Here is a 26,981-nt window from a genome sequence, read left to right as displayed (position 1 = left end):
TAAGGCCACATTTGGAGTACTGTGTACAGTTCTGGTCGCCTCATTTTAGGAAGGATGTGGAAGCTTTGGAAAAGGTGCAAAGGAGATTTACCAGGATGTTGCCTGGAATGGAGAGTAGGTCTTACGAGGAAAGGTTGAGGGTGCTAGGTCTTTTCTCATTAGAACGGAGAAGGATGAGGGGCGACTTGATAGAGGTTTATAAGATGATCAGGGGAATAGATAGAGTAGACAGTCAGAGACTTTTTCCCTGGGTGGAACAAACCATTACAAGGGGACATAAATTTAAGGTGAAAGGTGGAAGATATAGGGCGGATGTCAGAGGTAGGTTCTTTACCCAGAGAGTAGTGGGGGCATGGAATGCACTGCCTGTGGAAGTAGTTGAGTCGGAAACATTAGGGACCTTCAAGCAGCTATTGGATAGGTACATGGATTACTGTAAAATGATATATTGTAGATTAATTTGTTCTTAAGGGCAGCGCGGTAGCATTGTGGATAGCACAATTGCTTCGCAGCTCCAGGGTCCCGGGTTCGGTTCCGGCTTGAGTCGCTGTCTGTGCGGAGTCTGCGCGTCCTCCCCGTGTCTGCGTGGGTTTCCTCCGGGTGCTCCGGTTTCCTCCCACAGTCCAAAGATTTGCAGGTTGGGTGGATTGGCCATGATACATTGCTCTTAGTGTCCAAAATTGCCCTTAGTGTTGGGTGGAGGTGTTGACCTTGGGTAGGGTGCTCTTTCCAAGAGCCGGTGCAGACTCAATGGGCCGAATGGCCTCCTTCTGCACTGTAAATTCAGTGATACTCTATGATTAATCTAGGGCAAAGGTTCGGCATAACATCGTGGGCCGAAGGGCCTGTTCTGTGCTGTATTTTTCTATGTTCTATGTTCTAAATGGTAGCAACTATCCGGTGTCCATTCGCAGGGTCATGGGACCAGCCCTGCTTCAGATACTCAACATTCTGTAGTTGGTCACAGGCTCTGAGTCTCACTTTTCTCTGATTTCTGTGTTTATGGACAGTGTCTGATTGCAGTGTTACTGACGTGGCCACACGTTGGGAAATGGCCTTTATTGGATTGGTTTAGCAACATCCTGTTCTTACATTGAAAAAGTTTCATTATTCGGGGGCTTTGCACAAGCTCGCTGTGAGGATCAGCTCTGATGCCTCGTGTCCTCTTGCCTCCTGTTGTGAGCCGGCCCGTTGATGTTCAATGCGACGGCGTCCCAAATCCCAGGGGGGAAACCTGGAATGCCAGTTCTTAACTCTCAGTAGGGGAGCATTTTGGTAACAGTGACCACAATTCAGTAAGTTTTAAAGTACTGGTGGACAAGGAAAAGAGTGGTCCTAGGATGAATGTGCTAAATTGGGGGAAGGCTAATTATAACAATATTAGGCGGGAACTGAAGAACATAGATTGGGGGCGGATGTTTGAGGGCAAATCAACATCTGACATGTGGGAGGCTTTCAAGTGTCAGTTGAAAGGAATTCAGGACCGGCATGTTCCTGTGAGGAAGAAGGATAAATACGGCAATTTTCGGGAACCTTGGATAACGAGAGATATTGTAGGCCTCGTCAAAAAGAAAAAGGCATTTGTCAGGGCTAAAAGGCTGGGAACAGCCGAAGCCTGCGTGGAATATAAGGAAAGTAGGAAGGAACTTAAGCAAGGAGTCAGGAGGGCTAGAAGGGGTCACGAAAAGTCATTGGCAAATAGGGTTAAGGAAAATCCCAAGGCTTTTTACACGTACATAAAAAGCAAGAGGGTAGCCAGGGAAAGGGTTGGCCCACTGAAGGATAGGCAAGGGAATCTATGTGTGGAGCCAGAGGAAATGGGTGAGGTACCAAATTAATACTTTGCATCAGTATTCACCAAAGAGAAGGAATTGGTAGATGTTGAGTCTGGAGAAGGGTGTGTAGATAGCCTGGGTCACATTGAGATCCAAAAAGACGAGGTGTTGGGTGTCTTAAAAAATATTAAGGTAGATAAGTCCCCAGGGCCTGATGGGATCTACCCCAGAATACTGAAGGAGGCTGGAGAGGAAATTGCTAAGGCCTTGACAGAAATCTTTGGATCCTCACTGTCTTCAGGGGATGTCCCGGAGGACTGGAGAATAGCCAATGTTGTTCCTCTGTTTAAGAAGGGTAGCAAGGATAATCCAGGGAACTACAGGCCGGTGAGCCTTACTTCAGTGGTAGGGAAATTACTGGAGAGAATTCTTCGAGACAGGATCTACTCCCATTTGGAAGCAAATGGACGTATTAGTGAGAGGCAGCATGGTTTTGTGAAGGGGAGGTCGTGTCTCACTAACTTGATAGAATTTTTTGAGGAGGTCACTAAGATGATTGATGCAGGTAGGGCAGTAGATGTTGTCTATATGGACTTTAGTAAGGCCTTTGACAAGGTCCCTCATGGTAGACTAGTACAAAAGGTGAAGTCACACGGGATCAGGGGTGAGCTGGCAAGGTGGATACAGAACTGGCTAGGTCATAGAAGGCAGAGAGTAGCAATGGAAGGATGCTTTTCTAATTGGAGGGCTGTGACCAGTGGTGTTCCACAGGGATCAGTGCTGGGACCTTTGCTGTTTGTAGTATATATAAATAATTTGGAGGAAAATGTAACTGGTGTGATTAGTAAGTTTGCAGACGACACAAAGGTTGGTGGAATTGCGGATAGCGATGAGGACTGTCAGAGGATACAGCAGGATTTAGATTGTTTGGAGACTTGGGCGGAGAGATGGCAGATGGAGTTTAATCCGGACAAATGTGAGGTAATGCATTTTGGAAGGTCTAATGCAGGTAGGGAATATACAGTGAATGGTAGAACCCTCGAGTATTGAAAGTCAAAGAGATCTAGGAGTACAGGTCCACAGGTCATTGAAAGGGGCAACACAGGTGGAGAAGGTAGTCAAGAAGGCATACGGCATGCTTGCCTTCATTGGCCGGGGCATTGAGTATAAGAATTGGCAAGTCATGTTGCAGCTGTATAGAACCTTAGTTCGGCCACACTTGGAGTATAGTGTTCAATTCTGGTTGCCACACTACCAGAAGGATGTGGAGGCTTTAGAGAGGGTGCAAAAGAGATTTACCAGAATGTTGCCTGGTATGGAGGGCATTAGCTATGAGGAGCGGTTGAATAAACTCGGTTTGTTCTCACTGGAACGACGGAGGTTGAGGGGAGACCTGATAGAAGTCTACAAAATTATGAGGGGCATAGACAGAGTGGATAGTCAGAGGCTTTTCCCCAGGGTAGAGGGGTCAATTACTAGGGGGCATAGGTTTAAGGTGAGAGGGGCAAGGTTTAGAGTAGATGTACGAGGCAAGTTTTTTACGCAGAGGGTAGTGGGTGTCTGGAACTCGCTACCGGAGGAGGTGGTGGAAGCAGGGACGATAGTGACATTTAAGGGGCATCTTGACAAATATATGAACAGGATGGGAATAGAGGGATACGGACCCAGGAAGTGTAGAAGATTGTAGTTTAGTCGGGCAGCATGGTCGGCACGGGCTTGGAGGGCCGAAGGGCCTGTTCCTGTGCTGTACATTTCTTTGTTCCTTGTTATTGCGATTTGGAATAAATGAGTGATAAGATTTGAAACCCAATGAGGAAAAGGGGTCAGTCGTGTTGTAAATGATTCAAATAACAAAACATTGATGCAACTTTAAAACACAAGAAAGGCAACAGTAAAGAACAACATTTACAATTAACTATAATAATGGTTATCCAGACAGTATTATTAAATTACCCCTCTCAATCCAAACCTATCTTCCCCAAGCTCCAAGAATACACCATCCCCAAAACAACATCCCATAGGTTCTAACACTGAATCAAATCCAGCAAATAAATTGCACACAAGACCTGTAACTTTCTTTCGGGAACTGTTCCTCTTGTTTACAGTAGAACTTGTTGTCTCACACAGACCGACTTCTGCTGCTTTATTTTCTATACAACAGCTTGATTCCCGGGGAGCTCTGCTTTGCAACAGGGCATGACTGCGATCTGGGTATCTAGACTGCGAGTCTCCACTTTGCTGACCTAAGCACCTGTTTCACCTGCGATTGGGCTAATCTGCATCTCACAAGTCCTCCTTGCAGCTGAATCTGCAGTTTATTTTATCTAAAGCTTATTTTTATTATCCAATTGTTTGCTTTTCATTTCATTCCAACCTCCTAAAACACATCCAGCAGTATATCTATCACACGACTGTCCTGCTTTGTACCTTGATCAGTGCCCCTGCGCAGGATAATTTGTTGTGACTTTGCAACTTGATCTTTGTGACTCCTTCATTGAGATGTTCGACATTACTCTGGTGTTTACTGCGAGAGAAACCGAGTCCTTACTTTAAACTTCCCTGCCGGTTAGCAATTATAATTTTCCAGCATCAGGAGTTATTTTGCTCCTGGCTGTTCACATCCCAGAACTACACAATCAGCAACAATATTCATCATTCACATCTCTCTATCTCCCAGGCTGATTATTCATACATCAGAAAAAGCAAAACACATCTGAAACACTAAAAATAGGCAGCAAGTCATAAAATCACCCGTTAATATCCCACCCAGTCTAATCCCACTCTTCCCCTCACTCCCCGCACCCTTTAATATCCCACCCAGTCTAATCCCACTCTCCCCCTCACTCCCCGCACCCTTTAATATCCCACCCAGTCTAATCCCACTCTCCTTCTCGATTCCTGCACCCGTTAATATCCCATCCAGTCTAATCCCACTCTCCCCCTCACTCCCCGCACCCTTTAATATCCCACCCAGTCTAATCCCACTCTCCTTCTCGATTCCTGCACCCGTTAATATCCCACCCAGTCTAATCCCACTCTCCCCCTCACTCCCCGCACCCTTTAATATCCCACCCAGTCTAATCCCACTCTCCCCCTCACTCCCCGCACCCTTTAATATCCCACCCAGTCTAATCCCACTCTCCCCCTCACTCCCCGCACCCTTTAATATCCCACCCTGACCGGCCCCCCTCTGGCCCGCACTGACCGGTCCCCCTCTGGCCCGCACTGACCGGTCCCCCTCTGGCCCGCCCTGACCGGTCCCCCTCTGGCCCGCACTGACCGGCCCCCCTCTGGCCCGCCCTGACCGGCCCCCCTCTGGCCCGCCCTGACCGGCCCCCCTCTGGCCCGCCCTGACCGGTCCCCCTCTGGCCCGCCCTGACCGGTCCCCCTCTGGCCCGCCCTGACCGGTCCCCCTCTGGCCCGCCCTGACCGGCCCCCTCTGGCCCGCCAGGTAGTTAGAGCGTAACTACCTGGATGAAGCAGTCTGCTGTGAGTGGCCGTGTCTGTAGACATTCGAACACTGACCACTTGCTGCAACCTTCGATGTTTCTGATTCACATTCTCTATCCCTACAACTCGCCCATCAAATATCTGCTTCTCTCCTTTGCCTATCGAGCTTCCACTTAACTGCGGCCATGTTGATTTCCCTGACCAGTCGACATACTACACCTTCGGCCTATTGAGCGTCTTGATTTAAAAAAAAAAAAAAAAAATGTTTTTTAATTCTCCTCCATTTTCACATTTTGTCCCACATTTACACCCATCAACAATAAACAATAATCAGCAATATATGTCAATCCCCATAACAACGATCCCATCCGCCCACCAACCCCCAAACCTCAGCCCACATGTTTATACAAACAAATGACAGAAAGGAATCAGGGATTACCCATAGTCACCCTTAATCTTGCACAGCCCCCCCCCCCCAAACTAATGTTCGATGTTATCCAGTTCTTGAAAGTGCTTAATGAATAACGCCCATGAATTGTAGAACCCTTCCGAGCTTCCCCTCAGTTCGAACTTAACCTTCTCAAGGGTCAAGTATTCCAACAGGTCGCCACGCCAGGGCACTGGGTGGAGAGGCTGCTCTCCATCCCAGCAGGATCCGCCTTCGGGCGATCAACGAGGCGAAGGCTATGATATCTGCCTCCGCTCCCGTTTCCAACCCTGGCTGGTCCGACACCCCGAATATGGCCTCCTGGGGACCCGGGTCCAGTTTCACACGCACCACCTTGGAAATTACCCTAAACACCTCCTTCCAGTACTCCCCTAGCTTTGGACAGGACCAAAACATATGAACGTGAATCGCGCCCCAAGCAATGCTCACACAAATCCTCTACTCCTTCAAAAAATCGACTCATCCTCGTCCTCGTGAGGTGCGCTCTATATACCACCTTCAGCTGTATCAGCCCCAACCTCGCACATGAGGTGGAGGCATTCACTCTCCGGAGCACCTCACACCAGACCCCCTCCTCTATAACCTCTCCCAGCTCTTCCTCCCACTTTGCTTTGATCCCTTCCAGTGGTGCCTTATCCTCTTCCAGAATAGCTCCGTACACCGCTGACACTGCCCCCTTCTCCAGTCCTCTTGTCGTCAGCACCTCCTCCAGCAATGTGGAGGCCGGTTCCTCTGGGAAGCTCTGTATCTCCTTCCTGGCAGAATCCCGAACCTGCATGTACCTAAACCCTTCTCCCTGCTCTAGCCCATACTTCGCTTCCAGCTCCCTCAATCCTGCAAACCGACCCCGAAGAAACAAATCTTTTAGCGTCTTAATCCCCCTCTCTTCCCATTTCCGAAAACTTCCATCCCACCTCCCTGGCTCAAATCTGTGGTTCCCCCGAATCGGCATTTCCCTTGACCCTGCCCCAACCCGAAGTGTTGGCGAAACTGCCTCCAGATTTTCAATGAAGCTATTATTACCGGACTCCCTGAATATTTCCCCGGAGCTATCGGGAGCGGCGCTGTTGCAAGTGCCTTCAGCCCCGACGCCCTGCACAAACTCTCCTCCATTCTGACCCACTGGGAATCAACCCCTCTGACCCAGCTCCGCACCTTCTCCACATTCGCCGCCCAGTAGTAGTACAACAGGTTCGGGAGACCCAAACCACCTGCCTGCAACCACCTGCCTGCCTTCCCCTCTGTAGCAGCACCTTTCTCACTCTGGCCACCTTCCCTCCCCAAATGAATGAGATAATCCTTCCCTCAATCTCCCTGAAAAAAGTCTTTGGCAGGAAAATCGGTAGGCATTGAAAAATAAACCGGAATCGCGGCAACACATTCATTTTAACCGCCTGTACCCGACCTGCCAGTGACAGAGGAAGGCCGTCCCACCTTGCCAGATCGGCTTTCACTCTCCCCACCAAACTAGTGATGTTGTACCTGCGAAGCCTCCCCCACTCCCGGGCAACCTGCACCCCCAGATACCTAAAATGAGTCCCTGCTCTACGGAATGGCAGCCCCCCCACCCCTGCCCCCACCCCCGGCCGAGACAACACAAAGTACTCACTCTTGTCCAGGTTCAACTTGTACCCCGAGAAAGACCCAAATACCCGCAGTAGCCCCAATATTCCTCCTATCGACGCACTCTGCTCCGACACATACAGCAGCAAGTCATCGGCATATAAGGACACCCTATGCTCTGTCCCCCCCCCCCCCCCCCCCCCCCGCACTATTCCTTTCCATGCTCCCGAACCTCTCAATGCGATGGCCAGAGGCTCAATCGCAAGTGCAAACAGCAGGGGGGACATAGGACATCCCTGTCTCGTCCCACGGTGGCGAGAGAAATATCTCGAACTGATATTATTTGTGCGGACACTTGCCTTCGGCTCCTTAAATAATAGCTTTACCCAGTTCACAAACTTTGGTCCAATCCCAAACCGCTCCAGCTAGCGTCTTGATTTTAATCGCTGCACAGTTACCGGCTGTGCCTTTAGCAGCCTCCGCCCCGAGCTAAGCAATTCCCTCCCTAAACTACTCCTGAAAGATGCTCCTCTGGGCAGCACGGTTAGCACTGCTGCCTCACGGCACCGAGGTCCCAGGTTCGATCCTGGCTCTGGGTCACTGTCCGTGTAGAGTTTGCGCATTCTCCCCGTGTCTGTGTGGGTCTCGCCTCCACAACCCAAAGATGTGCAGGATTGGAGGATCGGCCACGCTAAATTGCCCCTTAATTGGGAAAAATGAATTGGGTATCTAAATGTAAAAAACGAAAAGAAAACAAAAGATGCTCCTTAAAAGCTTTGTCTTTGACCATCCATTTAATCACCTTTATAAAAATTCAGTGTTCTGATGTGTGGCTGACTGGGCCAGCATTTATTGCCCATTCCTTTTTTTTAAACAAACAATTTTATTGAGGTATTTTTTGGCATTGTAAATAGTTACAGATTACAGAAATGTGCAAACATCAATATAAAACCAATACTTCAATCAAACCATACTGCACATGCCCGTTCCTCTCCCATAGACACTACCTGCCTATTTATCCCTCCTGCTCTACTCTAATCTCCACCGTCATGTGGGCCCGGTGAATGACCTTAAACTGAATCAGGCCGAGCCTGGCACATGTTGCGGTTGAGTTTACCCTATTCGGGGCTTCTGCCCATACCCCGTCCTCCATCTCCCGCCGAGCTCCTCCTCCCATTTGAGTTTCAGTTCCTCCGTCTGGGACTCTTCTCCCTTCATGAGCACCTTGTAGATATCCGAGACTCTACCCTCTCCTCCTTCTCCTCTAGAGACTATTCTGTCCTGGATCCCTATTGGCGGGAGGCGTGGGAAGGATGGGACTTGTCTGCGTACAAAGTCCCGCACCTGTAAGTACCTAAAGACATTTCCCCTTTCCAGCCCAGCTTTCTCCTCCAACTCCCTCAAACTCGCAAAGTTCCCCTCCAGGAACATATCGCCCACCCTCCTCACCCCGCCCGCCGCCATGTTCGAAACCCTCCATCCATGTTCCCGGGAGCGAATCAATGGTTATCACAAGTTGGAACCCAGACCGACGAACCCACCTCCCCTGCATGCTTTCTCCACTGGCCCCAAATCCGCAGGGCCGCCCCCACTACCGGGCTGGTGGAGTACCTGGCTGGCGCAAGCGGTAGGGGAGCCATGACCAGGGCTGCCAAAGAGCGCCCCTGCAGGAAGCCGCCTCCACCCGCTCCCGGATAGACCCCGTACCCACCATCCACTTCCTTATCATGGCTATGTTAGCTGCCCAGTAGTAGTTGATCAGATTTGGCAATGCCAGTCCCCCCTCGCTGCGGCTCCTTTCAAGCATCGCCTTCTTCACCCGCGGGGATTTTCCCGCCCAGACAAAGCTCATGATGATTTTGCTGGTCCTTTTGAAGAAGGACCGTGGGATAAAGATCGGGAGGCATTGGAAGATGAACAGGAATCTAGGGAGGATTGTCATCTTTACCATCTGCACCCTCCCCCAAGTGACAGTGGGAGTGCATCCCATCTCCGAAACTCCCTCTTCATTTGTTCCACCACTCTAGTCAAATTTAACTTATGCAACCTGCCCCAGTCTCGTGCCACCTGTATCCCCAAGTACTGGAAACTTCCCTCCACCAGCCTAAATGGCAGCTCCTTCAGTCTATTCTCCTGGCCCCTCGCCTGCACCACAAACATCTCACTCTTGGCCATATTTAATTTGTACCCTGAGAACTGGCCAAACTTTCTCAATGTTTCCAGTACACTTTGCAGCTCTCCGCAATCGGCAACGGTTCTATGGCCAGCGCGAACAGCAACGGGGAGAGTAGGCATCCCTGTCTGGTCCCACGATGTAGCCTGAAATAATCTGACATTATCCTGTTCGGCCTTACGCTAGCTTTTGGGGCCTGGTACAATAGTCTGACCCAATTAACCAGTCCCTCCCTGAACCCAAACAATCCGAGTACCTCCCACAAATAGCCCCACTCCACCCGGTCGAAGGCCTTCTCAGCGTCCATTGCCACCACCACCTCCACCTCCTTGCCCGTCGGGGGCATCATAATCACATTAAGCAATCTTCTCAAGTTGGCTGTCAGCTGCCTGCCTCTCACAAACCCTGTCTGATCGTCCCCAATCACCTCCGGTACACAGTCCTCAATTCTAACCGCCAGGACCTTGGCCAGAAGCTTGGCGTCCACATTGATCAGGGAGATTGGCCTGTATGACCCGCAGGATTAGACATTGTCGGAGGCAGGGTCCCTCTGTCCCTTGCCTCATTAAAAACCCTTGTCAGGACCGGTCCCACTATCTCCGAGAACATCTTGTAAAACTCTACTGGGGATCCATCCAGTCCCGGGGCTTTCCCCGACTGCATGGCCTTTAGGCCCCCCAGTACCTCCTCCGCTCTAATCAGGGCCCCCAGCCCGTCCACTAGTCCCCTGCCTACTTTTGGGAAGGTTAGTCCGTCCAGGAACCGTTTCATCTCCTCCGGCTCTTCCGGGGGTTCTGAAGTGGAAAGCTTACTATAAAAGTCCCGAAATACCTTATTCAGTCCAGCCGAGTCCTCCACTCTGCTCCCCTTCCCATCCACCACTCGACTTATTTCCCTGGCCGCCTCCCTCTTCCTGAGTTGCTGTGCGAGCAATCTGCTGGCCTTCTCCCCATGCTCATACACCTCTCCCCTCGCCTTCCTAAGTTCCACGGTCCTACTCGTGGATAGCACCCCCAGTTCCGCCTGCAATCTCCGTCTCCCCGAGTAGGTCCTCCCCCGGGGACCCCACATGCTCCTCGTCTATCCGGTGAATCTCCTTAACCAATCTACCCACTTCTGCTCTGTCCGCCCCGACCCTGTGAGCCCGAATTGAGATCAGCTCCCCGCTCACTACTGCCTTCAGTGCCTCCCACAGGGTCGCTGCTGAAACCTCCCCCGTATCGTTCACCTGCAAGTAATTTTGCGTACACTTCCGAAGACTCTCACATATCCCCTCCTCCGACAACAATCCTAAATCTAACCTCCATTGCGGGCGTTGGTAATTTGCCCCCCCCCCCGACCTGCAGGTCCACCCAGTGCGGGGCATGGTCCGAGATAGTGATTCTCTCTCTCTCTCTCTTTCCCCCCCCCCCCCCCCCCCACTCCCAGGCAACCTGCAGCCCCAGGTACCTAAAGTGAGTCCCTGCCCTACGGAATTGCAGCCCCCCCACCCCCTCCCAGCCGTGACACCACAAAATACTCACTCTTGTCTAGATTTAATTTGTACTCGGAGAAAGACCCAAACACTCGAAGCAGCTCCAATATTCCCCCAAGCGACACACTCGTTTCCGACACCTATCACAGCAAATCACCGGCATATAAGGACACCCTATGCTCTGCCGGAGGAGATGAAACGGTTCCTGGACGGACTAACCTTCCCAAAAGTAGGCAGGGGACTAGTGGACGGGCTGGGGCCCTGATTAGAGCGGAGGAGGTACTGGGGGGCCTAAAGGCCATGCAGTCGGGGAAAGCCCCGGGACTGGATGGATCCCCAGTAGAGTTTTACAAGAGTGTAAACAGCAGGGGGGACAAAGGACATCCCTGCCTAGTCCCACAGTGGAGAGGAAAATATCTCGGGCTGATGTTGTTTGTGCGGACACTCGCCCTCGGCTCATTATATAGTAGCTTTACCCAGTTCACAAATCTGGGTCCAATCCCAAACCGCTCTAGGACTGCCATCAGGTATTCTACCCATTCTACCCGGTCAAACGCCTTCTCAGCGTCCGATGCCACAACCACCTCTATTTCCTTCCCTTCCGCCGGTGCCATAACAACGTTCAAAACCCTCCTAATGTTCGAAAACAGCTGCCTCCCTTTCACGAACCCCGTCTGACCCTCCCCTCTCACCTTCGGAAGGCACTCCTCCAGCCTACCCGCCAGTACCTTCGCCAACACTTTTGCGTCCACATTCAGAAGTGATATGGGCCTATACAACCCACACTCCGTCGGATCCTTATCTTTTTTTAGCAACAGGGAAATCGACGCCTGCCCCAAAGCTTGTGGTAACAACCCCCTTCCCTATCGCCTCCTCAAACATCCCCACCATCAGGGGTGCCAGCTTATCCTTGAATTTTTTATAATATTCCACCGGAAACCCATCCGGCCCTGCCACCTTCCCCGACTGCATCCTCCCAATCGCATCCTTTATCTCCTGCTCCACTATCACTCCTTCTAATGTAGCACTGTCCCCCTCCCCTAGCCCTGGGTACTCCAACCCATCTAGAAATTCCTGCATCTCCTGGTCTCCCCCAGGTGGCTCTGACCTGTACAACCTCTCATAAAATTCCTCAAAACCCTTGTTAATCAGATCCGGAGCCACCACCAACTTCCCTGCCTTATCCCTCACCTGAACAATTTCCCTTGCCGCCGCTTCCCTTCGGAGCTGACCTGCTAATATATGCCCCGCCTTATCTCCATGTTCGTAAATTGCACCCTTACCCGCCTCAGTTGGCGCACCGCCTTCCTGGTAGATAGTCGGTCAAAGCCCGCCTGTAGTTTCTTCCTCTATTCCAGCTTCGCCGGGTCCCCCACTTCTGCATAACTCCTATCTACCTCCAACATCTCATCTATTACCCTCTGCCGCTCCAACCTCTCCTCTTTGTCCACCCTGGCCTTAAACCAAATCACCTCACCCCTCACCACTGCCTTTAGAGCCTCCCAGACAACTGCCTTCGACACCTCACCCGTACAGTTAAAACCTACATATTCCTTAATTACCTTTTCAATTTTCTCACAGAACACTTGGTCCCCCAAAAGTCCCACATCTAATTTCCACCCCGGCCTCTGCGCTACCCCCTGCTCCAGTACCATATCCACCCAATGCGGAGCATGATCTGACACTGCAATTACAGAGTATTCCGACCCCTTAACCCCAGCCAACAAAGCCTTCCCCACCACAAGAAAATCAATCTGCGAGTATACCTTATGGACTGCTGAGAAAAACGTAAGCGCAGCCAACGCCCCCCCGATGGGACCAGCGAGCGCGGCCGTGACCTAGAACATAGAACATAGAACAATACAGCGCAGTACAGGCCCTTCGGCCCACGATGTTGCACCGAAACAAAAGCCATCTAACCTACACTATGCCATTATCATCCATATGTTTATCCAATAAACTTTTAAATGCCCTCAATGTTGGCGAGTTCACTACTGTAGCAGGTAGGGCATTCCACGGCCTCACTACTCTTTGCGTAAAGAACCTACCTCTGACCTCTGTCCTATATCTATTACCCCTCAGTTTAAAGTTATGTCCCCTCGTGCCAGCCATATCCATCCGCGGGAGAAGGCTCTCACTGTCCACCCTATCCAACCCCCTGATCATTTTGTATGCCTCTATTAAGTCTCCTCTTAACCTTCTTCTCTCCAACGAAAACAACCTCAAGTCCGTCAGCCTTTCCTCATAAGATTTTCCCTCCATACCAGGCAACATCCTGGTAAATCTCCTCTGCACCCGCTCCAAAGCCTCCACGTCCTTCCTGTAATGCGGTGACCAGAACTGTACGCAATACTCCAAATGCGGCCGGACCAGAGTTCTGTACAGCTGCAACATGACCTCCCGACTCCGGAACTCAATCCCTCTACCAATAAAGGCCAACACTCCATAGGCCTTCTTCACAACCCTATCAACCTGGGTGTCAACTTTCAGGGATCTATGTACATGGACACCTAGATCCCTCTGCTCAGCCACACTTTCAAGAACTTTACCATTAGCCAAATATTCCGCATTCCTGTTATTCCTTCCAAAGTGAATCACCTCACACTTCTCTACATTAAACTCCATTTGCCACCTCTCAGCCCAGCTCTGCAGCTTATCTATATCCCTCTGTAACCTGCTACATCCTTCCACACTATCGACAACACCACCGACTTTAGTATCATCTGCAAATTTACTCACCCACCCTTCTGTGCCTTCCTCTAGGTCATTGATAAAAATGACAAACAGCAACGGCCCCAGAACAGATCCTTGTGGTACTCCACTTGTGACTGTACTCCATTCTGAACATTTCCCATCAACCACCACCCTCTGTCTTCTTTCAGCTAGCCAATTTCTGATCCACATCTCTAAATCACCCTCAATCCCCAGCCTCCGTATTTTCTGCAATAGCCTACCGTGGGGAACCTTATCAAACGCTTTGCTGAAATCCATATACACCACATCAACTGCTCTACCCTCGTCTACCTGTTCAGTCACCTTCTCAAAGAACTCAATAAGGTTTGTGAGGCATGACCTACCCTTCACAAAGCCATGCTGACTATCCCTGATCATATCATTCCTATCTAGATGATTATAAATCTTGTCCCTTATAATCCCCTCCAAGACTTTACCCACTACAGACGTGAGGCTCACCGGTCTATAGTTGCCGGGGTTGTCTCTGCTCCCCTTTTTGAACAAAGGGACCACATTTGCTGTCCTCCAGTCCTCTGGCACTATTCCTGTAGCCAATGATGACATAAAAATCAAAGCCAAAGGTCCAGCAATCTCTTCCCTGGCCTCCCATAGAATCCTAGGATAAATCCCATCAGGTCCCGGGGACTTATCTATTTTCAGCCTGTCCAGAATTGCCAACACCTCTTCCCTACGTACCTCAATGCCATCTATTCTATTAGCCTGGGGCTCAGCATTCTCCTCCACAACATTATCTTTTTCCTGAGTGAATACTGACGAAAAATATTCATTTAGTATCTCGCCTATCTCTTCAGACTCCACACACAATTTCCCATCCCTGTCCTTGACTGGTCCTACTCTTTCCCTAGTCATTCGCTTATTCCTGACATACCTATAGAAAGCTTTTGGGTTTTCCTTGATCCTTCCTGCCAAATACTTCTCATATCCCCTCCTTGCTCGTCTTAGCTCTCTCTTTAGATCCTTCCTCGCTACCTTGTAACTATCCATCGCCCCAACCGAAACTTCACACTTCATCTTCACATAGGCCTCCTTCTTCCTCTTAACAAGAGATTCCACTTCCCTGGTAAACCACGGTTCCCTCACTCGACGCCTTCCTCCCTGTCTGACCGGTACATACTTATCAAGAACACGCAGTAGCTGATCCTTGAACAAGCCCCACTTATCCAGTGTGCCCAACACTTGCAGCCTACTTCTCCACCTTATCCCCCCCAAGTCACGTCTAATGGCATCATAATTGCCCTTCCCCCAGCTATAACTCTTGCCCTGCGGTGTATACTTATCCCTTTCCATCATTAACGTAAACGTCACCGAATTGTGGTCACTGTCCCCAAAGTGCTCTCCTACCTCCAAATCCAACACCTGGCCTGGTTCATTACCCAAAACCAAATCCAACGTGGCCTCGCCTCTTGTTGGCCTGTCAACATATTGTTTCAGGAAACCCTCCTGCACACACTGTACAAAAAACGACCCATCTATTGTACTCGAACTATATCTTTTCCAGTCAATATTTGGAAAGTTAAAGTCTCCCATAATAACTACCCTGTTACTTTCGCTCATATCCAGAATCATCTTCGCCATCCTTTCCTCTACATCCCTAGAACTATTAGGAGGCCTATAAAAAACTCCCAACAGGGTGACCTCTCCTTTCCTGTTTCTAACTTCAGCCAATACTACCTCGGAAGAAGAGTCCCCATCTAGCATCCTCTCCGCCACCGTAATACTGCTAACCTACTGCATACCTGTCCAACCTTGGCTCCTGCACCAAGTTCCAGTCACCCCCCCCCCCTCTGACATCTCCCCTATACCTTCCTCCAATCACCTTAAAATTATGTTCCCTCGTGACAGCCATTTCCACCGTGGGGAAAAGTCTCTGGCTATCCACTCTATCCATGCCTCTCATCACCTTGTACACCTCTATCAAGTTACCTCTCTGCCTTTTTCGCTCCAGTGAGAAAAGCCCTAGCTCCCTCAATCTTTCTTCATAAGACATGCCCTCCAGTCTAGGCAGCATCCTGGTAAATCTCCTCTGTGCCCTCTCCAAAGCATCCACATCCTTCCTATGAGACGACCAGAACTGGACACAATATTCCAAGTGTGGTCTAACCAGGGTTTTATAAAGCTGCAGCAAAACCTCGCGGCTCTTAAACTCAATCCCCCTGTTAATGAAAGCCAGCACACCATACGCCTTCTTAACAACCCTATCAACCTGGGTGGCAACTTTGCATACATGAAACAAAACCTAGGACATACAATAAATACACAATGTAAATACATAGACACAGGCATCGGGTGAAGCATACAGGAGTGCAGTACTACTCAGTAGAGAAGATGTGTGAAGAGATCAGTTCAGTCCATAAGTGGGTCATTCAGGAGTCTGGTGACAGTGGGGAAGAAGCTGTTTTTGAGTCTGTTCGTGCGTGTTCTCAGACTTTTGTATCTCCTGCTCGATGGAAGAAGTTGGAAGAGTGAGTAAGCCGGGTGGGAGGGGTCTTTGATTATGCTGCCCGCTTTCCCCAGGCAGCGGGAGGTGTAGATGGAGTCAATGGATGGGAGGCAGGTTTGTGTGATGGACTGGGCTGTCTTTTCATAGAATTTACAGTGCAGAAGGAGGCCATTTGGCCCATTGGGTCTGCGCCAGCTCTTGGAAAGAGCACCCTACCCAAAGTCAACACCTCCACCCTATCCCCATAACCCAGTAACCCCACCCAACATTAAGGGCAATTTGGAATATTAAGGGCAATCTATCATGGCCAATCCACCTAACCTGCACATCTTTGGACTGTGGGAGGAAACCGGAGCACCCGGAGGAAACCCACGCAGACACGGGGAGAACGTGCAGACTCCGCACAGACAGTGACCCAAGCCGGAATCGAACCTGGGACCCTGGAGCTGTGAAGCAATTTTGCTATCCACAATGCTACCGTGCTGCCCACGGTCTTGGGCTGAGCAATTGCCATACCAGGCTGTGATGCAGCCCGATAGGATGCTTTCTATGGTGCATCTATAAAAGTTGGTAAGAGTCAATGTGGACATGCTGAATTTCCTTAGTTTCCTGAGGAAGTATAGGCGCTGTTGTGCTTTCTTGGTCGTAACGACGACGTGTGTGGCCCAAGACAGATTGTTGGTGATGTGCACCCCTAGGAATTTGAAGCTGTGAACCATCTCCACCTCGGCCCCGTTGATGCAGACAGGGGTATGTACAGTACTTGCTTCAATGACCAGCTCCTTAGTTTTGCTGACGTTGAGGGATAGATTGTTGTCGTTACACCACTCCACTGGGTTCTCTATCCCTTCCTGTATTCTAACTCATCGTTGTTTGAGGTCCGACCCACCATAGGGCTGCACCGTATCACAGTGGTTAGCACTGTTGCTTCACAGCGCCTCAGTCCCAGGTTTGATTCCCGGCTTGGGTCACTGTCTGCGCGGAGTCTGCACGTTCTCCCCGTTTCTGCGTGGGTTTCCTCCGGGTGCTCCGGTTTCCTCCCACAATTCTGAATTCCCCCTCTGTGTACCCGAACAGGCACCGATGTGTGGTGACTAGGGGCTTTTCACAGTAACTTCATTGCAGTATTAATGTAAGCCTACTTGTGACAATAAAGATTATTATTATTATTACAGTCGTGTCATCGGCAAACATTTCGATGGAGTTGGAGCCGGAGTTTGCCACACAGTCGTGTGTGTACAGGGAGTAGAGCAGGGGGCTAAGTACGCAGCCTTGCGGGCCCCGGTATTGAGGACTATTGTGGAGGAGGTGTTGTTGTTCATTCTTACTGATTGTGGTCTGTGGGTCAGAAAGTCGAGGATCCAGTTGCAGATTGGGGAGCCAAGTCCTAGGTTTTGAAGCTTTGATATGAGCTTGGCTGGGATTATGGTGTTGAAGGCGGAGCTGTTGTCAATAAATAGGAGTCTGATGTAGCAGTCCTTGTCGAGATGCTCCAGGGATGAGTGTAGGGCAAGGGAGATGGCGTCTGCTGTAGACTGGTTCCGGCGGTATGCGAATTGCAGTGGATCAAGGCGTTCTGGGAGAATGGAATTGATATGTCTCCAGACCAACCTCTGGAAGCACTTCATAATGATAGATGTCAGAGCCACTGGACGGTAGTCATTGAGGCACGTTGCCTGGTTCTTCCTTGGCACCGGTATGATGGTGGGCTTCTTGAAGCAGATGGGAACCTTGGAACGGAGTAGGGACAGGTGATGATGTCCGCGAACATACCCACCTGTTGGTGCGCGCATGGCCTGAGTTCGCGACCAGGGACTCCACCAGAACCCGTAGCTTTCCGAAAGTTCACTTTCAAGAGGACAGGCCCATTAACACCCATTTAACAAGCCAAGTGATAACAAATGGGTATTTTATTCGCAAATTATGATTTAATGAAGTTAATTATTGTACAGTTTTGTAAGTGATGGAATTTTGAATGCTTACACTGGACTTTATTCTGCTAATGCAACTAATTTAATATCCATTTCTGCTTCAGCTCAATCCGAACGTTACAACCTTTCAACGTAAATTTGTCAGTGAGATGAGGAGGTGTGAAGAGATGGAGAAAACTCTGGGTAGGTCACGAGCAGATTGATTTCTATTTCCAGATGATGCTGATTCAGGCTTGGCCGATGTTCGGTCCGTCTGTACAGCCCCCAGCTCCAGTTCTCAAACTCCTGTCCCACAGGTGGGTTGCAGTGAACAGGGATTCTTGCAGCTGCTCCTCCAATCACAGGCCTCAGCTTCTGATCGGTGGACTGTGAGAGCAACAGGATTTGAGGGGAGGGGCAGCATTGGCGAGTGAGCCCCCCGGCTGCTGGTCCCGGGGAAGGGAAACAACAGCTCGGCTGTAACCCGGGGAGGGGCGAGGTCAAGTTGGGCCCGGGGAGGGAAATGTCTTGGCAGATTTAGGGAAGAGATGGTGCTGCTGTGAATATGTGGGAGTTTAGAGGTGTGTGTGCGTGTGGGGGCAGGGGAGTGTGCGTGTGGGGGCAGGGGAGTGTGCGTGTGGGGGCAGGGGAGTGTGCGTGTGGGGGCAGGGTAGTGTGCGTGTGGGGGCAGGGGAGTGTGCGTGTGGGGGCAGGGGAGTGTGCGTGTGGGGGCAGGGGAGTGTGCGTGTGGGGGCAGGGGAGTGTGCGTGTGGGGGCAGGGGAGTGTGCGTGTGGGGGCAGGGGAGTGTGCGTGTGGGGGCAGGGGAGTGTGCGTGTGGGGGCAGGGGAGTGTGCGTGTGGGGGCAGGGGAGTGTGCGTGTGGGGGCAGGGGAGTGTGCGTGTGGGGGCAGGGGAGTGTGCGTGTGGGGGCAGGGGAGTGTGCGTGTGGGGGCAGGGGAGTGTGCGTGTGGGGGCAGGGGAGTGTGCGTGTGGGGGCAGGGGAGTGTGCGTGTGGGGGCAGGGGAGTGTGCGTGTGGGGGCAGGGGAGTGTGCGTGTGGGGGCAGGGGAGTGTGCGTGTGGGGGCAGGGGAGTGTGCGTGTGGGGGCAGGGGAGTGTGCGTGTGGGGGCAGGGGAGTGTGCGTGTGGGGGCAGGGGAGTGTGCGTGTGGGGGCAGGGGAGTGTGCGTGTGGGGGCAGGGGAGTGTGCGTGTGGGGGCAGGGGAGTGTGCGTGTGGGGGCAGGGGAGTGTGCGTGTGGGGGCAGGGGAGTGTGCGTGTGGGGGCAGGGGAGTGTGCGTGTGGGGGCAGGGGAGTGTGCGTGTGGGGGCAGGGGAGTGTGCGTGTGGGGGCAGGGGAGTGTGCGTGTGGGGGCAGGGGAGTGTGCGTGTGGGGGCAGGGGAGTGTGCGTGTGGGGGCAGGGGAGTGTGCGTGTGGGGGCAGGGGAGTGTGCGTGTGGGGGCAGGGGAGTGTGCGTGTGGGGGCAGGGGAGTGTGCGTGTGGGGGCAGGGGAGTGTGCGTGTGGGGGCAGGGGAGTGTGCGTGTGGGGGCAGGGGAGTGTGCGTGTGGGGGCAGAGGGGGCCAGGGCCAGGGCAAGGGCATTGGGAAGGGGGGGGCGCAGAGGGGGCCAGGGCACCAGAGGGAGTGTGCAAGAGGGACTAAGTAAGCGTGTGTATATGTGGGAGCGAGTGCGAGCAGGTGACTGTGGGGGAGAGCAGTGGCGTGCGTGTGGGGCAGAGTGGGTGCGTGTGGGGCAGAGTGGGTGCGTGTGGGGCAGAGTGGGTGCGTGTGGGGCAGAGTGGGTGCGTGTGGGGCAGAGTGGGTGCGTGTGGATGTGGTGCAGAGCGGTGGCGTGTGGGGCAGAGCGGGTTCGTGTGCGGGTGAGGGAGAATGGTGGCGTGCATATGTGGGGGAGAGCGGTGGCGTGCGTATGTGGGGGAGAACTGTGGCGTGCGCGTGTGGGGGAGAGCGGTGGCGTGCGCGTGTGGGGGAGACTGGTGGCGTGCATGTGTGGGGGAGAACTGTGGCGTGCGCGTGTGGGGGAGAGTGGTGGCGTGCGCGTGTGGGGGAGAGTGGTGGCGTGCGCGTGTGGGGGAGAGTGGTGGCGTGTGTGTGGGGGAGAGTGGTGGCGTGTGTGTGGGGGAGAGTGGTGGCGTGTGTGTGGGGGAGAGTGGTGGCGTGTGTGTGGGGGAGAGTGGTGGCGTGTGTGTGGGGGAGAGTGGTGGCGTGTGTGTGGGGGAGAGTGGTGGCGTGTGTGTGGGGGAGAGTGGTGGCGTGTGTGTGGGGGAGAGTGGTGGCGTGTGTGTGGGGGAGAGTGGTGGCGTGTGTGTGGGGGAGAGTGGTGGCGTGTGTGTGGGGGAGAGTGGTGGCGTGTGCGTGTGGGGGAGAGTGGTGGAGTGTGCGTGTGGGGGAGAGTGGTGGAGTGTGCGTGTGGGGGAGAGTGGTGGAGTGTGCGGGTGGGGGAGAGTGGTGGCGTGTGGGGGAGAGTGGTGGCATGTGCGTGTTGAGGAGAGTGGTGGCGTGTGCGTGTGGGGGAGAAAGGTGGCGTGCGTGTGGGGGAGAGTGGTGGCGTGTGCGTGTGGGGGAGAACGGTTGCGTGTGGGGGAGAACGGTTGCGTGTGGGGGAGAACGGTGGAGGGTGCGTGTGGGGCAGAGTGGGTGCGTGTGGGGCAGAGTGGGTGCGTGTGGGGCAGAGTGGGTGCGTGTGGGGCAGAGTGGGTGCGTGTGGATGTGGTGCAGAGCGGTGGCGTGTGGGGCAGAGCGGGTTCATGTGCGGGTGAGGGAGAATGGTGGCGTGCATATGTGGGGGAGAGCGGTGGCGTGCGTATGTGGGGGAGAACTGTGGCGTGCGCGTGTGGGGGAGAGCGGTGGCGTGTGCGTGTGGGAGAGACTGGTGGCGTGCATGTGTGGGGGAGAACTGTGGCGTGCGCGTGTGGGGGAGAGCGGTGGCGTGCGCGTGTGGGGGAGACTGGTGGCGTGCATGTGTGGGGGAGAACTGTGGCGTGCGCGTGTGGGGGAGAGTGGTGGCGTGCGCGTGTGGGGGAGAGTGGTGGCGTGCGCGTGTGGGGGAGAGTGGTGGCGTGCGCGTGTGGGGGAGAGTGGTGGCGTGTGTGTGGGGGAGAGTGGTGGCGTGTGTGTGGGGGAGAGTGGTGGCGTGTGTGTGGGGGAGAGTGGTGGCGTGTGTGTGGGGGAGAGTGGTGGCGTGTGTGTGGGGGAGAGTGGTGGCGTGTGTGTGGGGGAGAGTGGTGGCGTGTGTGTGGGGGAGAGTGGTGGCGTGTGTGTGGGGGAGAGTGGTGGCGTGTGTGTGGGGGAGAGTGGTGGCGTGTGTGTGGGGGAGAGTGGTGGCGTGTGTGTGGGGGAGAGTGGTGGCGTGTGCGTGTGGGGGAGAGTGGTGGAGTGTGCGTGTGGGGGAGAGTGGTGGCGTGTGCGTGTGGGGGAGAGTGGTGGCGTGTGGGGGAGAGTGGTGGCATGTGCGTGTTGAGGAGAGTGGTGGCGTGTGGGGGAGAGTGGTGGCATGTGCGTGTTGAGGAGAGTGGTGGCGTGTGCGTGTGGGGGAGAGTGGTGGAGTGTGCGTGTGGGGGAGAGTGGTGGAGTGTGCGTGTGGGGGAGAGTGGTGGCGTGTGCGTGTGGGGGAGAGTGGTGGCGTGTGGGGGAGAGTGGTGGCATGTGCGTGTTGAGGAGAGTGGTGGCGTGTGCGTGTGGAGGAGAAAGGTGGCGTGCGTGTGGGGGAGAGTGGTGGCGTGTGCGTGTGGGGGAGAACGGTTGCGTGTGGGGGAGAACGGTTGCGTGTGGGGGAGAACGGTGGAGGGTGCGTGTGGGGCAGAGTGGGTGCGTGTGGGGCAGAGTGGGTGCGTGTGGGGCAGAGTGGGTGCGTGTGGATGTGGTGCAGAGCGGTGGCGTGTGGGGCAGAGCGGGTTCGTGTGCGGGTGAGGGAGAATGGTGGCGTGCATATGTGGGGGAGAGCGGTGGCGTGCGTATGTGGGGGAGAACTGTGGCGTGCGCGTGTGGGGGAGAGCGGTGGCGTGTGCGTGTGGGGGAGACTGGTGGCGTGCATGTGTGGGGGAGAACTGTGGCGTGCGCGTGTGGGGGAGAGTGGTGGCGTGCGCGTGTGGGGGAGAGTGGTGGCGTGTGTGTGGGGGAGAGTGGTGGCGTGTGTGTGGGGGAGAGTGGTGGCGTGTGTGTGGGGGAGAGTGGTGGCGTGTGTGTGGGGGAGAGTGGTGGCGTGTGTGTGGGGGAGAGTGGTGGCGTGTGTGTGGGGGAGAGTGGTGGCGTGTGTGTGGGGGAGAGTGGTGGCATGTGCGTGTTGAGGAGAGTGGTGGAGTGTGCGTGTGGGGGAGAGTGGTGGCGTGTGCGTGTGGGGGAGAGTGGTGGAGTGTGCGTGTGGGGGAGAGTGGTGGAGTGTGCGTGTGGGGGAGAGTGGTGGCGTGTGGGGGAGAGTGGTGGCATGTGCGTGTTGAGGAGAGTGGTGGCGTGTGCGTGTGGGGGAGAGTGGTGGCGTGTGCGTGTGGGGGAGAACGGTTGCGTGTGGGGGAGAACGGTTGCGTGTGGGGGAGAACGGTGGAGTGTGCGTGTGGGGGAGAACGGTGGCGTGTGTGTGGGGGAGAGTGGTGGCGTGTGGGGCGTGGGGCAGAGTGGGTGCGTGTGGGGCGTGGGGCAGAGTGGGTGCGTGTGAGGCGTGGGGCAGAGTGGGTGCGTGTGGGGCGTGGGGCAGAGTGGGTGCGTGTGGGGCGTGGGGCAGAGTGGGTGCGTGTGGGGCGTGGGGCAGAGTGGGTGCGTGTGAGGCGTGGGGCAGAGTGGGTGCGTGTGGGGCGTGGGGCAGAGTGGGTGCGTGTGGGGCGTGGGGCAGAGTGGGTGCGTGTGGGGCGTGGGGCAGAGTGGGTGCGTGTGGGGCGTGGGGCAGAGTGGGTGCGTGTGGGGCGTGGGGCAGAGTGGGTGCGTGTGGGGCGTGGGGCAGAGTGGGGGCGTGGGGCAGAGTGGGTGCGTGTGGGGCGTGGGGCAGAGTGGGTGCGTGTGGGGCGTGGGGCAGAGTGGGTGGCGTGGGTGGCGTGGGGCAGAGTGGGTGGCGTGGGGCAGAGTGGGTGGCGTGGGGGAGAGTGGGTGGCGTGTGGGGCGTGGGGGAGAGTGGGTGGCGTGTGGGGCGTGGGGGAGAGTGGGTGGCGTGTGGGGCGTGGGGGAGAGCGGTGGCGTGTGGGGCGTGGGGGAGAGCGGTGGCGTGTGGGGCGTGGGGGAGAGCGGTGGCGTGTGCGTGTGGGGAGAGCGGTGGCGTGTGCGTGTGGGGGAGAGCGGTGGCGTGTGCGTGTGGGGGAGAGCGGTGGCGTGTGCGTGTGGGGGAGAGCGGTGGCGTGTGCGTGTGGGGGAGAGCGGTGGCGTGTGCGTGTGGGGGAGAGCGGTGGCGTTGCCATGTGGGGGAGAGCGGTGGCGTGTGCGTGTGGGGGAGAGCGGTGGCGTGTGCGTGTGGGGGAGAGCGGTGGCGTGTGCGTGTGGGGGAGAGCGGTGGCGTGTGCGTGTGGGGAGAGCGGTGGCGTGTGCGTGTGGGGGAGAGCGGTGGCGTGTGCGTGTGGGGGAGAGCGGTGGCGTGTGCGTGTGGGGGAGAGCGGTGGCGTGTGCGTGTGGGGGAGAGCGGTGGCGTGTGCGTGTGGGGGAGAGCGGTGGCGTTGCCATGTGGGGGAGAGCGGTGGCGTGTGCGTGTGGGGGAGAGCGGTGGCGTTGCCATGTGGGGGAGAGCGAGTCTGCCTTGCGTGCCCAGTCTAAAGTTTCCCATTCACTCTCATTGTCTCACACACACACACACACACTCAGACTCCCAACCCACATTCACACTCTCCTATTCTGGTCATTTTTTATTATTTATTCTTTTGGAACTTAATTTATTGCACTGACATTGCTGAACTTTTGCTCAGCAGCTGTTTTATTCCTTAAAGCCTGAAATTTTTTAAATTATTCAATTCCTTGCTGTGCCAAACTTCATCTTTCTGAAATTTGTTCTTTGGCCCTTTGAGTGAGAATAATAAGTGAATGTGGCCCCCGAATGGAAAGTTTGCACAAAGCTGTGTTACACAGGACTAAATCGCTGGCTTTGAAAGCAGACCGAGGCAGGCCAGCAGCACTGTTCAATTCCCGTACCAGCCTCCCTGAACAGGCGCCGGAATGTGGCGACTAGGGGCTTTTCACAGTAACTTCATTGAAGCCTACTCGTGACAATAAGCGATTTTCATTTCATTTCATTTTCAACTGAGTGATGGGGTTGGGAGGAGTACGGGTACTAACCCTGCCGGCAACCTGATATTTAAAAAGCAATAATTGGGTTCATGTCTCCCTCTCTTTGAAATCTAGAACAGATGCGAATGAAACCTGGCGCACAGGTATTCAATTTTGCTGCATTAACTGGGCCTCCAGCTGCCTTTTGAATATCACTCCGCAAATACCGGCCCCTTTAAAGGTGTTTTTTCGAAACTTATATTTTTCTTGTCAGGCAGGGAAATAAATGGTTAATATAATAATAATCGCTCATTGTCACAAGTAGGCTTCAATGAAGTTACTGTGAAAAGCCCCTAGTCGCCACATTCCGGCGCCTGTTCAGGGAGGCTGGTACGGGAATCGAACCCACGCTGCTGGTCTTGTTCTGCATTACAAGCCAGCTGTCTTAGACCACTGTTTACGAGTTTGTGAGTTTTGAGAATAATGCCAGGCTGTTCTGGCAGGATGTAAATATAATTACCAGTTTTTCACTTTTATTTTGTCAGACAATCGGCCACTTAAACCGGAATTTGTGTCTGGCCGGTGTACTCGGAGCCGCAGTTCCGTCATCAATGACTGAGTGATTGTTGTTGCTGAAGTAGGGTTATTGTCTGCGCAATTTCTGCTTTCCTGAACTTGTGTCTACATTGGGCGGCACAGTAGCACAGTGGTTTGCACTGTCGCTTCACAGCCCCAGGGTCCCAGGTTCGATTCCCGGCTTGGGTCACTGTCTGAGTGGAGTCTGCACGTTCTCACCGTGTCTGCGTGGGTTTCCTCCGGGTGCTCCGGTTTCCTCCCACAAGTCCCGCGAGACGTGCTGTTCGGTGAATTGGACATTCTGAATTCTCTCTCTGTGTACCCGAACAGGCGCCGCAGTGTGACGACTAGGGGCTTTTCACACTAACCTCATTGCAGTGTTAATGTGAGCCTGCTTGTGACAATAAAGATTGTTATAACATTGAACGCTCGAGTGTCTGCTCCAACAATGCAGATTTCGACCCGTCACACCTTCCCATGGAATGTTGTTGAGGGAGTTACTGTGTGAGTCGATGGTACATATTGTGGCCACTGTGCACTGCTGGTGGAGGAAGTCAATGTTTAAGAAGGGGGTTTAGGCCCCCCCCCCATCCAGAATGATAACAGCTCAGAGGGAGGCCATTCCGCCCATCAAGCTTGTGTTGCCACATTGTGATTCAAAAGCAGCCTTTTCGATGACCTGAGCATTTTTGCCTTTCAGTCTTTTTCAAATCATTTAGATTTTGGTGGAACAAAGTATAAGAAGATCTTGGCAGAATTGAATCCATCGTTTAAACAGACTAAATGAAAGCAAATTGCTGCGGATGCTAGAATCTGAAACAAAAACAGAAAATACCGGACAATCTCAGCAGGCCTGACCGTCTGTGGAGAGAGAGGGGAGCGGACGTTTTGAGCCTGGATGACTCTTTGTCAAAGCTGCTTTGTCAGACTCATCCAGACTGGAAACGTCAGCTCCCCTCTCTCTCCACAGATGCTGTCAGACCTGCTGAGATTGTCCGGTATTTTCTGTTTTTGTTTACACAGATTGTTTGCGGTTTAACATCCTACAGTGTGTCGAGAATTGATTGGTTCTGGTTAGAGTTAAGAGGAGGGACCCTGAAGATGTCTCTGGTTCCTATTTAATTTGAGCACGTGCCTGTTCCCTTATCGATGCTGTCATGGTGATAAAATAAGTACACGATTCACCCGCTGCTTCTGTAAGACTGACGTTTGTTTGTTTGTTTTTAAAAAATATATATATTTTATTCAAAATTTTTGGCCAACCATGACAGTACATTGTGTATCCTTTACACAGTAATATAACAATATAAATAACAATGGCCAGTTTTAAGCAAGAAATAAATAATATATAAACAACATCAAAATTAAAAAACAAAACTAAGTGGCAACTGCCTTGTCCCAAATAAATACTCTCAAAATACAATTCAACAGTCCAATATACAATTACCTATAACAACAACCTATACATATTATACATGTACACTAACATCCCTGAGAGTCCTTCTGGTCCCCCCCCCCCCCCGGGTTGCTGCTGCTGTCTTCTTCTTTTCCATTCCCTCTATCTTTCTGTGAGGTATTCGACAAACGGTTGCCACCGCCTGGTGAACCCTTGAGCCGATCCCCTTAGGACGAACTTAATCCGTTCCAACTTTATAAACCCTGCCATGTCATTTATCCAGGTCTCCACACCCGGGGGCTTGGCTTCCTTCCACATCAACAGTATCCTGCGCCGGGCTACTAGGGACGCAAAGGCCAAAACATCAGCCTCTTTCGCCTCCTGCACTCCCGGCTCCTCTGCAACCCCGAATATAGCCAACCCCCAGCTTGGTTCGACCTGGACCGCCACCACCTTCGAAAGCACCTTTGTCACCCCCACCCAAACCCCTGTAGTGCCGTACATGACCAGAACATGTGGGTGTAATTCGCTGGGCTTCTCGAGCATCTCGCACACCTATCCTCTACTCCAAAAAATTTACTGAGCCGTGCTCCAGTCATATGCGCCCTGTGTAACACCTTAAATTGTATCAGGCTTAGCCTGGCACACGAGGACGATGAGTTTACCCTACTTGGGGCATCAGCCCACAGCCCCTCCTCAATCTCCTCCCCCAGCTCCTCTTCCCATTTCCTTTTCAGCTCATCTACCATAATCTCCCCCTCGTCCCTCATTTCCCTATATATATCTGATACCTTACCGTCCCCCACCCATGTCTTTGAGATCACTCTG

At 53.4% G+C, this 26,981-nt stretch overlaps 1 protein-coding gene across 4 annotated transcripts in view; it reads left to right on the top strand.

Moving 5' to 3' along the window:
• Positions 1–26,981, top strand: part of LOC140426618 (V-type proton ATPase 116 kDa subunit a 2-like) — a 155,806-nt gene that overhangs the window by 26,934 nt on the left and 101,891 nt on the right. For all 4 annotated transcript variants that reach the window (XR_011948248.1, XM_072511843.1, XM_072511769.1 and 1 more), the window contains exon 2: positions 18,113–18,191. Coding sequence is in view for 3 of the 4 variants with exons in the window: in XM_072511843.1 (XP_072367944.1) it covers positions 18,113–18,191 (79 nt within the window). In the remaining variant the exon portion in view is untranslated. The remainder of the gene's footprint in view (positions 1–18,112; positions 18,192–26,981) is intronic.

The sequence above is a fragment of the Scyliorhinus torazame genome, chromosome 1 (genome assembly GCF_047496885.1).
Source record: "Scyliorhinus torazame isolate Kashiwa2021f chromosome 1, sScyTor2.1, whole genome shotgun sequence".
NCBI lineage: Eukaryota > Metazoa > Chordata > Chondrichthyes > Carcharhiniformes > Scyliorhinidae > Scyliorhinus > Scyliorhinus torazame.
Note: the sequence above shows the minus strand (reverse complement) of the source record. Positions and strands in the feature narration are given on the sequence as shown.